The sequence below is a fragment of the Hyposmocoma kahamanoa genome, unplaced genomic scaffold, assembly GCF_003589595.1.
Source record: "Hyposmocoma kahamanoa isolate Upper Pololo Valley unplaced genomic scaffold, ASM358959v1 78, whole genome shotgun sequence".
Taxonomy (NCBI): Eukaryota; Metazoa; Arthropoda; class Insecta; order Lepidoptera; family Cosmopterigidae; genus Hyposmocoma; species Hyposmocoma kahamanoa.
Genome location: NW_020653945.1, coordinates 11223849 through 11239477, shown reverse-complemented (window position 1 = coordinate 11239477; position 15629 = coordinate 11223849). Strand labels below are relative to the sequence as shown.

At 37.8% G+C, this 15629-nt stretch overlaps 1 protein-coding gene across 4 annotated transcripts in view; it reads left to right on the top strand.

Annotated features, from left to right (window-relative positions):
• Window positions 1-689: 689 nt before the first annotated feature.
• Window positions 690-15629, top strand: part of LOC113232781 (1-acyl-sn-glycerol-3-phosphate acyltransferase alpha-like) — a 39468-nt gene continuing 24528 nt past the window's right edge. For all 4 annotated transcript variants that reach the window (XM_026467571.1, XM_026467567.1, XM_026467569.1 and 1 more), the window contains exons 1-4: window positions 690-792; window positions 1780-1868; window positions 6097-6230; window positions 8060-8238. In XM_026467571.1, coding sequence (XP_026323356.1) covers window positions 706-792; window positions 1780-1868; window positions 6097-6230; window positions 8060-8238 — 489 coding nt within the window. In that variant the 5' untranslated portion in view covers window positions 690-705. The remainder of the gene's footprint in view (window positions 793-1779; window positions 1869-6096; window positions 6231-8059; window positions 8239-15629) is intronic.

The following is a 15629-nucleotide window of genomic DNA, read 5'->3' as shown; positions in this document are numbered from 1 at the left end:
CGATTTGTGCGAATTATTTATTTGTAAATTTGATGAGGCCCAGGAGAAGTGGTCAATGCTCTTATTAAGCCCATATCTACAGACAATTCCCCTTTTCAATCGATTGTCACGATAATCGTATCGATCCATCGCTAATCCTCTGGCGTTCAAGTAAAAGGGGCATTCATTATCCAGCATAGCAGTCCTCCGCATAAAGCAGGATTATTAATATAAACGCTGTGTGCAAGCAATTCTGCAATGCGTCCTGCGAGACTCCATACGTGAGCAATCTCCTGCCTGCGCGGTGGACTGCCATGCAGGTAGTGAATGGGCTGTTTTAATCGTTAACGACTTTATGTCAAAAACATACACTTTTGATTTGTCGTTTCGATCAATGAAAAGACGGACCGCGAAGACAAATCATCAAATATGGGGGCCTTTATGTTGGTTCGCAGACTTAGTGCCCAATAATAGCCCTAAATAATTGCTTCTTTTACTTATAGCTTTGTAGGTCCAACACAAATGGCTTAATTAATTTATTCTACCTATTCTAACTGTACATACATGCGAAGGAACACATGTTCCCGGCTCTTTTCTAAGCCATTAAACATTGTCTTTTGTGCTTTTATAAGCAAGAAAGAAAGTAGGTATACCAATAAAATTTAATAATTGTATCCATTGTTTCAGGAAATAGCGTATTATGCGGATATAAACAAATTTAACAGGATGGCGTTCAATGTTGTTTTGGGGTGTGTGATGGCACTAATCTTCATCCTTTTTAATATAAGCTCTATTGCCAGATATTACATAAAGGTAAGTAGGCACTTGCCGACGACGGACCTTATTCGTCGAATTATTGCTAAGTATATACGAATACTTGAGGAAGTATTCCATGTGGTATTGCAATTTTTCTACGATCGTCTACCCCTCAGCTAACGATTATATGAAATTCGTTTGTTTGGTCGTTGATGCAAAACCTATTTCAATGTAATGTAATGAGACAAGTATTTTTATATTCCTTATTCATAATAATATTTATAGCGTTGTCGCATGGTTATTGATCGCATCGCATCCTAGATTTTAGGCGGCGAGGTGTGGGGTTTGCCTCTCGCGTCCCGCAATCCGGGCGCTGTAAATTAATATGAATAAAACAAGAACAAGCGTAGAACATTTGAAGAGACCAGGGAAGGAATGATCAAAGTCACAGAAAAAAGACGGTTCCTTAAAAATTAGCTTTTACTTTTAGTCACAAAAATGCTTGTGGCTAAATGGTAGAAAAGTAAAAAATGGTAGTTAAAATGGATTACATAGTGTTACAAGCATTTATATCAGCATTGACTTTATCTCACGTAGTATTTGTGCGTGACTTTTTCACCAATATTTAAAAGTTATTCAAAGTAATAATTGTTTTTTCCTACAATTCTGTTCAAGTGACTTTGACCATCCTTTCCTTGGACTTCTTTGGCTTCAGTTGAAAATCAAAATTTAGATGGTACTCTGTTGTACTTAAAGAGAAATATCTCTATATGAAAGTTATGTACAAAGTTACATATTTTATTTTGAAATAATTCATTTGAAACTTTCATTTCAGCCTGTTTTCCGGATTTTATATGATCGGATAAAGTACATCCTATCGTGTAACACGTTAGCACATTCTTTAGACAATATCCTTAGGTGTATCGTATATTTTTTGTAAGACCGATATATTGTAAATACCTAAATTATTTGATCAAGCAAAACAGATTTTCCTGTTTCTCCTCCGGTGACTCAACAGATCTACAAGTTCATCAATTGTTTCAGTTCACACTATTCGTGATATTATCGTTAATATTCGCCACTGCACCATTACCACTAATGCTGTTGAAGCCTTTCGACCCCAGAAATGCTTTGTAAGTATTTAATTTTTATTTTTTTAGTTTTGAGTGACTTTGGCATTGTTGAGTAACAGTGATGAATGTGTGTGATGAACTTGCTAAACGTTGGTAAAATTGCCAAACTGGCCGAACGGTTACCACGCCGATCTGCTATGCAGCGGTCCCGGGTTCGATCCCCGGCCTGGGAGAAATATTTGTATGGCTTACATTTATTTCTCGGTCTCAAGTTTCGGTGTAATTTGTGGTTGTCTATTTGTGTGTTCATGGCACCCGCGAAACAGGGTTTCTGGGCTATAAAAAAATGTAAAAAAAAGTGTGGCAATTATATATTACGGACCAGAGTATAAAAAAAACTTAGGTACGTAATTTTGTAAATATTCATTAAAATTATTTGTAATTGTATTTCTTACTGACAAAAGTAATTATGCATTTCTGTAAAAATAAGCCGCCGAAATATAAGTTTCTATTTTAACTACAAAAGTTAAATAGGTACATTACTAAATAATTACAGATAAAAATATCATTAATATTTCGATGTTATAGATAAGATATGTGTTGACCGTATGTCTAATAAATACTAATTTGTAAAGACTTGGCTGTATGGTGTAAAACCTTTGCCTTTTCCATTATGGAAAGAAGGAAAAAAAAAACTAATTTGTAAAAAAAAATTGTAATGTAAAACGTTAAGCTAAATTACGCGACTCCTTCGCAAAAGAATGTTGAGAGATTTTATCTAAATAAGTCTGGCGTTATTTTCGCCCTCGATATTCCGTTCAATAAATTAGTAAATTACTATAAATCTTTATTCATGAAGATTTGTGACCACCAGAGTTTCAGGTTTTCAGTCTAATCCATTACCACGACACGGAAACTGAAAAGTAGCTTGAATTTAGTAGCAGTAGAGCTATTTGTGAATGAGTACGTCCAGGGAAGTACTGCGCCCTATTTCTGCCGCCAAGCATTACTGCGTTCTGGTTTGGAAGGGCAACCGTGCTGGTGAAGTTACAGGCACATGGGACTTGTCAACTTATGTCTCAGAGTGACGGATGCAGAGACAGCGCTCCTCAGATCTTTGCAATTTAAAGCTTTGAGCGGCACTGCAACTGTTATGGACAGGCAGGCGTGTCGCTTACTATCAATCGTATGACTTATTCGTCCCGTCGTCATTCAGTCGGTATCATAAAAAACAAAAAATCTTCAAGAAAACTAGGGTCGATCTTGATAAACTTGTTTGCGGTACTACCGAGCCCCGGGGTATTGATATCTGTTTAAACACGCATCTGTTATAATATTATTTATAGGTCATGCTTTCTACTTAAGGTTATTACGTGCATTCGTGTGATTTACAGCCTATATATTTATTCCTATGTATTCTGCGACCTTTGAACCAAGCATCTCTTATTTGCGTGATCGCGATTGACGTCGGGCGTTTATCTGTATCTTGAAATGATCTTTATCATGCGATTTTATGTTTCACGTACACTTCCAATGCAAATAATGCCAACAACACCAAAATTATTATTTTCGGTTGCATAAGGGGTTGACAAAACAGCAACATAAGAAATATTGATGAAAACAAACATACTCAACTGCTGCTTTAGAAATAAGCCCGCCAATATTATCTTTGGTGAGAGACATAGCAGCTGTTCCGAGCTCATTATCGTTCTCTCTAGCAATTGCCCTATTGGAATACTTAAACAATGCGCCTGATATTACTTTTACCTCATGGCTCTTGTATATTTTTTGAATTGCTTGTAGTAGGTTAATATGGTAGTAGCGGTATTATAAGTATTTTGAACTGGTAATGTCCATGTTAGCAAAACGAAATTCGGACTATTTACCATTATTTCTTGGATGCCGAGACGTGAGAAGGAATTTGACAGCAAAAGGGAAAAGATATACAGGGGATAGATTATTTATTTATTATTTTTGTGCGAAAGTAAAATCTGATGAATTATTAAAAGTCGTGGAACAAAAGTTGTTGTTTACGATGTTTGTATTATAGTTCTGCGAGGTTGTTAGTATTTTATAAATAGTCCTGTATAGGTACTATCAGGAAAGTTCAAGCCTTCCCAGTCCCAAATCAATTTTGTTTGCAAGCGGCGATTCTAGGTAGCCCTGTCCCTCATTTTATCAATCCTTTTTTTTTAAACTTTTCTTTATAACAAAACTATGATCTAAAGCAAATTTACCATAATATTCTATTTGTTCTGGATGTGGCCGCTTTCGTTGCTTCGTTGCCTCCACGCAAAAAAAAAACCTTTAACACGGCCGACTTAACTGATAGTACATATAACAGGGAAGAATGGAAAAGGAAGTCGAAAGGCCGTTGTCACACCTTGTGCTTTTAAAAAAAAAAACATTGAAGTGAAATAGATTGAAAAATTTATGCAAGCTTTATTTAACCAAGCAGGGATTTACACACATCAAAAGTGTCTAGGGATCAAGTGAATATTTTTGAAATAAAAATTATTTAAGCAATATTTACCAAATCCAGTCTTCCAGGACGACTTCTTACTTTAATGCTTATGTTTTATTTAACCGCTTACCCCTATATTTAATTAAAATAAACTAAAATTGATGTTTTTGCAAATTGTGGGAAAAAACTCAAATTAACGGCGTCAATTAGATGACAAAAAAATGGCGAAAATGATGATTTTGCTCATTTTTATTGTAAAGATAAGAAAATTAATAATCTGTATTCCACCATTAACACGAATCACACAATTACAGCGATTTGGCATGCTTAAGATGAGTTCATCAAAATCACTTTGAGGAATGGCCGCCCATGTGTTTTGTAACAAGTCAAAATATTGTTGTAGAGTATGTACGGTATGCATACTCGGCACAGCTCTTCTTTGAAGCATATCCCATGCGTGCTCAATTGGATTGAGGTCTGGCGATTGAGCAGGCCACGGCAGAACGTTGATACGAGCTTCGGCAAGAATGCGTGTTACGACTCTAGCCGTGTGTGGACGTGCGTTGTCATGCATTAGTTGAAATGAATCACCCAACTGGCCTCGCAAAGGGATGATAACATCTGAAACAATCCTCTCTGCGTAAACTTGAGCATTGAGGTTACCCCTGATCCAAATGAGAGCGGTTCTTCCGCCGATCCAAATACCGGCCCATATCATTATTGTTCCCCCACCCACCACATATGGATGAACTTCCTGACAATATCTCAAACGTTCATGACGTCCAGATGTTCTCCAAACTCGAGTACGTCTTGTATCCGGTCTCATACCGAAGCGGGATTCATCCGAAAAGCACACATAGCGCCAGTCTTCTTCCTCCCAGTTTCTGTGTTCGCGAGCCCATCGTAAACGGGTCCTGCAATTGCAGGGTGCAATAGGTGGAACTCTGAGCGGCCTTCGGGATCGCAGACCCACTTCACGTAAACGATTTCGGATTGTTTGATCGCCTATTAGCAAGCCTGAGGAGCTGTGGAGCCTCGTAACCAACATCATGGCGGTCATGGTACGATTCCGTCGAGCAGTATTTTGGATATACCGGTCCTGTCTGCGAGTCGTGATGCGAGATCGTCCTCCATGTCGCTCGGCCACGCTGCCCGTCATGCGATAGCGCGTCCAGAGGCGACTTATGACGCTCTGTGTAGTGTTAAGAGTGAAAACCACAGCACGTTGCCTGGAACCAGCTTCCAACATTCCGACGGCTCGCATCATCACTTCTCGGGTTAAATGATGTCGTCTCTCCATAATAATGTAAATTGTTTCGGTTCCGATGCAGATATTGTAATGATTTTGTCAAAACGCTATAACTCATTTTTATACAAAACCACATTGACAATCGATTTTCTTCTTATTATCGATATTCCTTATTTAAATGTTAAAACTCACTAAAAATTATCAATAGCGATACAAAAAAGTTAATATAATTAACCCTAATTGCAGCAATACTCTTAAACGTACTTGATCCCTAGACACTTTTGATGTGTGTATTTACCTATCATTTGTCAAGGATTGACGACATATATCAAGTATGAATACATTAATAGTTGTCTGATAGGTTAGTAAATATAGACGAACCTAACTACACTTACCTACACGGTATAGCTAGTTTCATCTATAGGAGATGAGTTTGACAATTTGAAAAATTGTTGCCATGAGAACTAACAAAAATAGCTGTTCTATTGTACATGTTGATGCCTTTTCTCGACTAATATAAATATATGAAATAGCCTTAACAGATTGTTGTGATATCATTGTGTATATATTTGTAGGATACCGGCAGCCTTGTTAAGGCTTACGTCTCGGATGTTGGGCATTCGCTGGATAGTGCGAGGGCTGGAGAACGTCGACAACTCGCGAGGTGTCGTCGTCTTGCTCAACCATCAGACTAGTCTAGACCTTTATGGTAAGATTAAATTATTACTACTTAAGACAATATAATACGTAAAATTTAACAATTATTAAAATTTAACTTTCATAGATGATGGCCCTACGGCAAAAAGTCGTTGAAACAAAAAACAAAGGTCTGCAGTAGAAAAATTCGTAAGCGCATTTGCGCACTGTATCCGATTCGTATTTGTTCCAAATCCGAGACTGTACAAATCTAAAAAACTCGAACACACTTCGGATGTCGCTTGTGCACTAAGTCTTATGCGAATCCGAGAAAATGCGAATCGCTTTGTGCAGGTGACTAGAGATAAAATGACACTTCGGACACCTGTGACATTTCGGATCGTCATTTCTCGGATTCGGAACGAATACGAAACGGACTTAGTGCGCAAACGCTGTAAAGCATGCTGGTTCGTTCCGTAGCGCAGTTGGGCGAGCGCCGAGCACGGAATGCTGAATCCAGCCGGATCGAAGGAATTTTTCGTGTTTTTTTAGTGTACGATCTTTGTATGAATAATTGTAACAAACTAGTGGAGTAATTTCACAAAAAATAATTGTCTATTATGGTAGCAAAACATCGTGATATTCAACTACCGTAATATTCAAATTTAACGGCTTTTTACACCGTACCTTTTTTGTTGAGTAACCTGATATTTCTGAGTCTTGAATTCTGAAGCTTGAATAAAGAAATTATGTATCTATCCTCTTTTCGCCATATAATCACATTGGACTTTGTTATTCGGATAAGTCGGTATTATGTCATTGTAACAGAAAGAGTATCTAAATAAGTCTAGTTTGAGTGAAAGTTGCGTTCGGTTCTAAAATGACTTAAGAGAGCTAACATTAAATAGACAAGGTATGTGTCCATCAGTCGTTAGAGTTTGTGTTTGGTAATGGTAACGTAACGTAGTTATGCAAATACTAGCATGCAACTATCAATTTCAATTTATTTTGTTTTTGAAATAAAGTAGATTCGGTAGATGATTCTTTAATTGTGGATTACGTAGATCCAACCCCATGAAGTCGATCTTTTATGAAAAAATAAGTGTAGTTGATAAATAGCATAGTAGTAAAAGAAAAAAATAAAATAATATCTGTCGATCTATGATACAAAGAGTCAAATAGACCAACAAAAGGCAGGAAATATTGCGTAACAGTTCGAGAGTTAGAAAACTACTTAGGTAGTTTTGTTTAGTGTGTTCTTAGGAACACATAATAAAATGTTCCGTCTCTCCATTACACTATAATGCAGGCGGAAGAGATGTCGTGACTTAATATCTACTGGATAATAACTTTTGTTTTCTTTATCGCTGCCGCTGTAAAACTCACAATGTGCTATTGTGTAAAATTTGTGGACACATGCCACATGTTTCTGGTTGTTTGGTATTCGATTTTCAATTTTCTAAAAGTCTACGTAAATCGAGGTAGGTATATTAGCTAATTGGTTGCTCTGAGCAAACAACTTAAGGTATTTATGGGTCTCTGACAACAGACAACACCTACGTACACTATTATGCCTTGTATGTATGTACAACGTCAACGTAAGAGGTACTCGACGCTATGTTGCTTCAAGGTTATTTTTAGATACTCAAAATCTTATAAGTAACACAAAATTTCTATTAAGCAGATTTTTCCTTAAAATCTCAAAAATCAAATCAAATCAAGTCAAAATAATTAAATTCTACATGAAAAATGAAATACAAATATTTCAATAACTTTTTATTAAAACGATAAAAAGTTATTGAAATATTTTAATAAGTTACCACATTTAAGTATTGGTAAAACCACTAACCTAGAACAATATTTTTTTAAATTTCATTTGTTGTTTATTTCCTGTTGGTTTAGTGTTAGCAGTACTCTGGCCACTGATGGACCGGTGCACAGTGGTGTCGAAGAGATCTTTACAGTACTGTGTACCCTTCGGGACAGCAGCGTGGCTGTGGGGCACAGTGTACATTGACCGAGGTGCCCAGTCCGCCAAGAAGGCACTCAATAAACAAGCAGAAGCTGTCAGGGATCATAAGGTAAGGAAGGGTACTGTTTATTTTATCTTAGTCTGGATATAAATTTTCTCTTAAGTTAATGTAGCAGTTTCGGGTTCGGAAGGGTATTGAAACCCAGCGCTACAACAGACACAAGTTACTTATAACGTCACACGTTTACTAATGATATTACGGATACTTTCTAAAATAACAAGTACCTACGTGCGACTATAACGGCAGGTGGATCTACCGACTATTTGCCTGGTAGTACCTACTTTAAAAATTATCTGAAGCGGTAGGTTTTATTTGTCGTCTTCGTTTAAAATTTAAGTCAAAGTGACTCTATTGTTGATGTTGTTATAAAATAAGGTGGTTGGGTTTACAGAGAAATATAACTTGTGTGCTTTAAACCTCAAACAATGTCGTTAGTTTTCGTCTTAAACAAGATATGAATATATTGCTTGCTTTGTTTGACTGGTGATTTCCTATAGACTATATTGGGCATTATTTATATAGTGTTGTAGGTTATTATAAATCGTTCATTTTGAAAGACAGTGATTACCTTTGTCAATTTGATGATAAAATTTAATGTTAACGACCACAATGGTCTTTTGGTTCGATGTATTAGGTGTTTGTAGGTATAGCCGTGATTATCATATCTATTGTGTGCACGTACTCGTCTGGACTTTGTTCTTGAAATACATTTAACCAATTGCGAATCCCAACACTTCCGAGCTGCACTTTTATTATGAACGATAAATGCAAATCGGGCCAAAAACGTCTTTTTAACTTCCTAGTAAAGTGATATTTTGCAAATAAGTGACTCTTTGTAGGTACTTAGTTTGGAAACAGATTAACTAATATGTGACGTAATCGCTGGAAACCGCACCTGCTCCGGTGTTTGTTCGTAAATTTAACGACCCTGGAGGGCTATTATTTCCTGCACACACGATTGTGCTTGCCTATGTGGACTGCGCATTCTGTTAGCTCTGTTAAATTTGCTAAATGGCAGAGCATACCATTTCACATAAAACTTTCTAGTTATTATTTTACTTATATTTGAATGGCACATCAAATACACTACCTTAATGACTAAACTTCTACAACAAGCTGAAGTACGTTTGTGAGTTATTGAATCTTTTCTTTAAGCTTGTTGTTATTAAAATTTTTCGTACAAAAATATAGGATGTACCTAATAATTGTGTGTGAATGACGTATTTGTTGTATTACTGCGCTACAAAGCTCTTACTTTTTAATACATGATCCAAAACGTTTAGGTATCACTAGTATGTAGCAAAGTGTAAGAATAACTTCACTTCACTTTCTATTTTTATGGCTCCATCATTATGAGAAATGATGATTTTGCCAATGTCACGGTTGAAAGAAAAAAAACAAAACAAAAAAAAATACGCTGAGCTCTAATATGACATTAACCGGTGTTGATGAGTTGGTTCACGGGGGTACTCAGTTGAGAATCTAAAACAAAAGACAACACAAACATGTATTTATAAATATATGCTATTTAAGTGGATAAATTTACATAGAGTAACAATATGGGGGGAGAACACTAAAGTTAAGAGGTTATTTATGTTAATGGGGCGGGGGAATTTCGGAGGAAGTAAGTTATAAAGTGGAACAGCAATATTAGGGCAATTGAAAAAAATGTGTTCCAAGGTACCGTCTTCTAGGCTGCACTCGCACAGAGAGTGATCTCGGACTCTGATTTTACGCAAAAATACAGGGGTGCAAACATTTGGGGTTTGGTCATGGCGAGCAGATCTCTGGGAAAGCACTTATGGTATTTGCACACGCCAATTCTTGTTGCATCCTTTGCAAAGGCGTCTGCTGCTTCGTTGTCACTGATCCCACTGTGACTGGGAATCTAGGCCTCAATTCCCGCACAGTGACATCGGTACAGAGCTTCCTTAATTTGGAGGGTGATAGAGAAATTGTCTTTGGAATGAAACGGTAGCTTAATAATGTCTTGGAGGCAGCTTGGGAGTCTGAGAAAACCAAACATTTATTAATTTTATGGGACTCAATATATAAAATGGCTTCAAGTATTGCGATAGCCTCTCCAGAAAAGAAAGAAAGAAAGAAAGAAAAATAATTTATTTGGCAACATTTTACAATAAATAATACAAAACAAACACAATTATACATTATATGTTACCAAAACGGTCACCACTCAGCTTTGTGTAATGAGACGTTGAAGAACGGCTCATTACGCTGGTTTTCAGTGGCACCATAAATTGACAAAAAGAAAGATGGCGCCTCGTCCAAGCAGGCGGCAAGATAAAATAAAACAAAAAATAAATATAAAGATTAGGTATAAAACTTAATTACAAATATAAATCAAAACTTAAAATATTAAACAAAACCATAAACTAATCCTAACATAGATACATAATAATAAAAATGAAATAAATACCAAAAATGTGATTATAATGTAGTGTAAGTGAGGTGAGTATACGTAGTGTAAGTGAGGTGAGTATATGTAGTGTAAGTGAGGTGATTAGTGTTAACACATTGTACAAATTGGCTCTGATCACTTTTTAAGATCTTTGCAAGCAATGCACGACTACCTTATGTAATGAGATTATAATTGAGTTGATAATAAAAACTTCTTATAGGCTAATTTAAAAGAGGCAACAGATTTGGAATTTCGTATTGGTGGTGGTATATCGTTCCAACATTTTGTGGCAGCAAATCGGAAACTGCCACGAAAGGCAGTCGTGCGGTGGGAAGGACACATAAGACGAACTGCAAATCGCACATTCTGTTGAGAAATCGTAAGCTTTTCGTAGAGGTAAGAAGGCTCTCGATTCTTTATTACTCCGAAAAGCAAACTTGCAAGATGTAACTTACGACGCGCCTCCATGTTCATGAGGTTGAATTTATTTAAGAACGGGGTAATGTGAGATCGACGGGGAACAGGGAAACAGAAACGTGCACAGGCATTCTGGACCCGCTGAATCACTTTCTTCGTCCGGGTTAGGAGACATCCGCCCATTACTGTGCTCGCATAATTTAATTTTGATAGAATTAGTGCATCGCACATCTTAATTCGCATGTCTACACTAAGAAAGTTGCGGATTTTATAAAGTACCTTTAATCTATAGAAACAGCTGCGCATAGTTTCGAGTACATGTCCTTCAAAATGCAACCGTTCATCCATTAGAAGACCCAAATTACGGGCTTCAAACACACGTTCCAAGTTGTCACCCCTTACAGAAACTTGAGGATTCTGACTCTGAATGCGGTCTATTTGGCTCCGCGTACCCAATAATATGAACTTGGATTTACTAGAGTTTAAAACCAGACTATTTGATTCACACCAGTGGGCTATTCGACATAAATCATCGTTCAATTCGGCTACGGCCACTACTGTGGAACTAGGCTTAAATGATTTATATAATTGAATGTCGTCTGCATATATATTATGGTAATCACAGTTTACAATAGATTTAATAATGTCCGCACTATACATAATAAAAAGGACTGGACCAAGGATTGATCCTTGCGGGATTCCCCTTGTAACAGGCATCGACGAGGATATGGAATTAGTACCGTCTTCATTATTAACACTGATATATTGGGTACGGCCAGAGAGGTAACTCGCAAACCACTTCAGTGTCAAATTATCGAAACCATAAAATGCCAACTTAGACAAGAGCAACCTAACATTTATAGTGTCAAATGCGCGTGAAAAGTCCAGAAATACCAGCAAGGATCCTTCTCCAGTATCACGTGCGGCTAAGATATTATCTACAACATCTATGAGAGCAGTTGCGGTGCTGCGGGATTTTCTGAAACCAGACTGTTTCTTAGGCAGAATATTATAAGTCTCAGCAAACTCTGTTATCTGTGTACCGACAACTCTCTCCAGGATTTTTGACAGAAGTGGGAGAATACTTATAGGTCGAAGATCTTCATACTTATTAGGATTCTGGTTTTTGGGTATTGGTTTTACAATAGCTATTTTTCATTGTTCAGGGAAAACACCAGTAGTAATGGATTTGTTTATTATCTTTGTAATTATTGATAAAGTACGGGGTAACGTTAGCAGGATCATATTTAAATTGATACCATCGTCGCCCTGGGCATTCGTGGAAAGCGATTTTATAATATTAAAGACCATCGTTTCGGAAATAGGTTTTAACGTTAAAATTCCAGGACCAAATCTATTGCATTCAAAATCATTTAACAGAGACATGCTGATATCGTCTTTACCAGGTAAATCAAGAAAATGTTGATTGATATTAACCGAATTCAGATAGGGGGATTTAAAACTGAGTACGACATTGAACTTGGGGAACCAAACCGCGGCTCCCAAGTCGTCATGTTCGTGTAATTTTGAAGCGTCGGTAAAAACAGTAGTCCAGTCATGCTATTCTCCCTCAACTATATCGTTGAAGACTTGGTTTGCTCCAGGGATATCTTTCATGATGCCAAAACTGAGATAGACTGTTGGGCGGAACGTTAAACATTTAAAATGAGTTTCAAACAACGGGTTCATATAATTTTAGGAAATAGGGAAGGGGAGATTGGAAATTTTGTTAAAACTGTTGATAAGAAGGGTAGGTTTCTTGTGTGTAATTGGAGGAAGGGATAATCTCCGACAAGGATTGCAATATACGGGAATCAAAGGGTGAGAAGAAAATTGAAAGATCTTGAAAAGGAATCTATTAGCAAGGAATTGTCTATGTAGATGTAGAGGGGGCTCCAGACCTTCGACTTGAAGAGCGTTTGTTGGTGAGGATTTCATGGCACCTGTTTGATGCATGATTATTCTCAGGCATCTTGCCTGGATTCTCTTCATCATAGCCAAGGCTATCTTGTTGCACGGTTCCAGAAGGAAGCCGTCATAATCAAAATTACTTCTTATGATTGCGTTGTACAGGAGCTTTTGGTTATACGGATGTGAACCCCAATGAACACCAGAAAGTGCACGTAAGACATTTATGCTTTTTTCAGCTTTTTGACAAATATAGTTGAGGTGATGGATGCCAGATAATTTTTAGTCCAAAATAATGCCTAAAAATTTTACTTTTTCCCTCAGTTCTATGTTTTTCCCATTAACATGTATTTCAGTTTCAGGAAGGCGTCTCTTGCGGGAAAAAACGACAGCTGTGCTTTTGGTAGCTGAAAGCGAGAGGCCGTGATCGGTAAGCCAAGAGTCTAGATAAAATGGGCAGAGTTGAGGCGTCTCTCAGTATCTGAAAAAGATTTGGAACAAGCGTACAGGGCGATATCGTCTGCATATTGCAAGATTTTGCAGAAGCAATTGACTGAAGTGTCGAGGTCAGACGTGTACAAGCTGTAAAGGAGAGGGCTGAGAACGGAACCTCGAGGCAAGCCATTCCAGACCATACGGGAGGGGGTTGTGGAACCGTTAACACGGACTGCGATAGAGCGGCCCATAAACATGTTGCAGATGACATTGATCATCTTCACAGGAATACTCAGATTGAGCATCTTCTGCCTGAGTAGTGAAAGATTCACATTATCATAAGCGGATGTTATGTCTAAGAACACACCTATGACGTGTTTTCCCTCGGAGAGGGCTAGTCGAACATCTGATGTAAAAATGCTTAGGCTGTCCATAGTGCCCATGCCTTCTCGGAAGCCAAACTGGCTTCTGGATAACAATCCCTTGCTCTCCACTATCCATTCCAGACGGTTTTTTATTAGGTGTTCCATGATTTTAGCTAAAACAGATGATAGGGCGATATGTCGATACGAATTTGCATTAGATGGATCAATCCCAGGATTGTAAGTCAATGTTCCCAGGTTTAAGATTGGAATGATAATTTGGGTTTTCCATGATGTAGGGACTATGCTAGATTAAAAAATTGTGTTTATAATATTGAAAAAGAAAATTTTTGTGGGTTTAGAGGACCTGGTAATAAACGAATAGGGAATGCCGTCTGCACCCGGCGCCGAATCCCTTAAATGGTCCAAAGCACAGCTTAGTTCTTCAAAAGAGAAGGGGTCATTCATACTGTCAAAAGTTGACAAGGAGGGGTTTATGGCGGCAGGTGCTTCTGAACGAACAAAAGGGGAAAATTTTGAAATAAAATCCACAAGACAGGTCGGGTCGTTAGACGAGATGTTGTTATGATCAGTCTGAGATTTGCGAAAGGATTTTATTCTCTTCCAGACTATAGACAGGTGGGTGCGGGGTTTCAGAGATTCGCAGAATGCACGCCATCCCTGAAATTTGTTTTTACTGAGAAATCTTCTCGTGTGAGCGGAAATCTTTTGGAAAGTTAAATAATTCTCAAAGGATAAGTCACATGCGAATTCAAGTTCTGCCCGATTTCGTTCCTTGACTGACGAAGAACATTCCGAATCCCACCAAGGGGGAGAGGAAACTTTGCTATTTGCAGAATTTTTCAAAGGGATAGTTTCATCTGCGGCTGACAGCAAACATGAGACGAACTCTGAATATATAGACAAAACGGTTGAGGGGGTTACTTGAACTGGTTGCATGTTTACAATTTTGCTATTCAGGACCAAGGAGTAAATGTCCCAGTCTGCCTGCCTAAGCCTGTATTTAAGTAAGGGAGGGGGGTCTGGTGTGAGTCTAGGTGGGGAGTCTCCTACTGAAATTAATATAGGTAGGTGATCGCTTCCAAAGGAATTTATCAGAACAAGCCAGGAGGTAGAAGGCACTAAACTAGGAGAGACTAAGCTTAAGTCAGGGGCGCTGGCATTTTGAAGAGGGGAAGTTCTGCGTGTAGGAGAGCCATCATTAACTATACATAAATTTGTGCTGTCCAGAAGATCGAGAAAAGCAGAGGATAAAGAGTCGCAAATGTGAGATCCCCACAGCGAGTGGCGTATATTGAAATTTCCTAAAACAATTAGGGGGGAAGGGAGGGATGAGAGGATCACGGATAGTTCTGTAATGAGGTCAAGGCTAGAATGGGGAATGTAGACAGAGACAAATGGTTTGTTTTGCGCTCTAATAGCGACAACATGGAGGCCTGTGGAGTGTGTGGGGATGGAGAGTTGTGTATGTATGATGTTCCTTTTCACTAGTAGGGCGCATCCAGCTCACCCATTACTCCTGTCATCCCGAAGGCACGCATAGCCAGGAACTCTGAAGAGGGCTCCCGGCTTCAACCATGTCTCGGAAATACCAAAAACTACGGGGCGATATTTATTTATCAGAAAAATAAGCTCGTGTTTTTTATTTTTTATATTACGGGCGTTTTATTGTAGAATTGATGTCATTGTTGGATAAAAGAGATTGTAATAATTTTGAGATCATACTTTGAATAATTTCAAGGCCATTGTACGGTAAGATGTCATTAAATTTGGAAAGTACATTTATTATTAAATTAGTTATAATATCGGACAGGTTCTCATTTGGACTAGTAGAACAAGGGTTATTATTATAGGAAATGAAACTATTTTTCCGGATT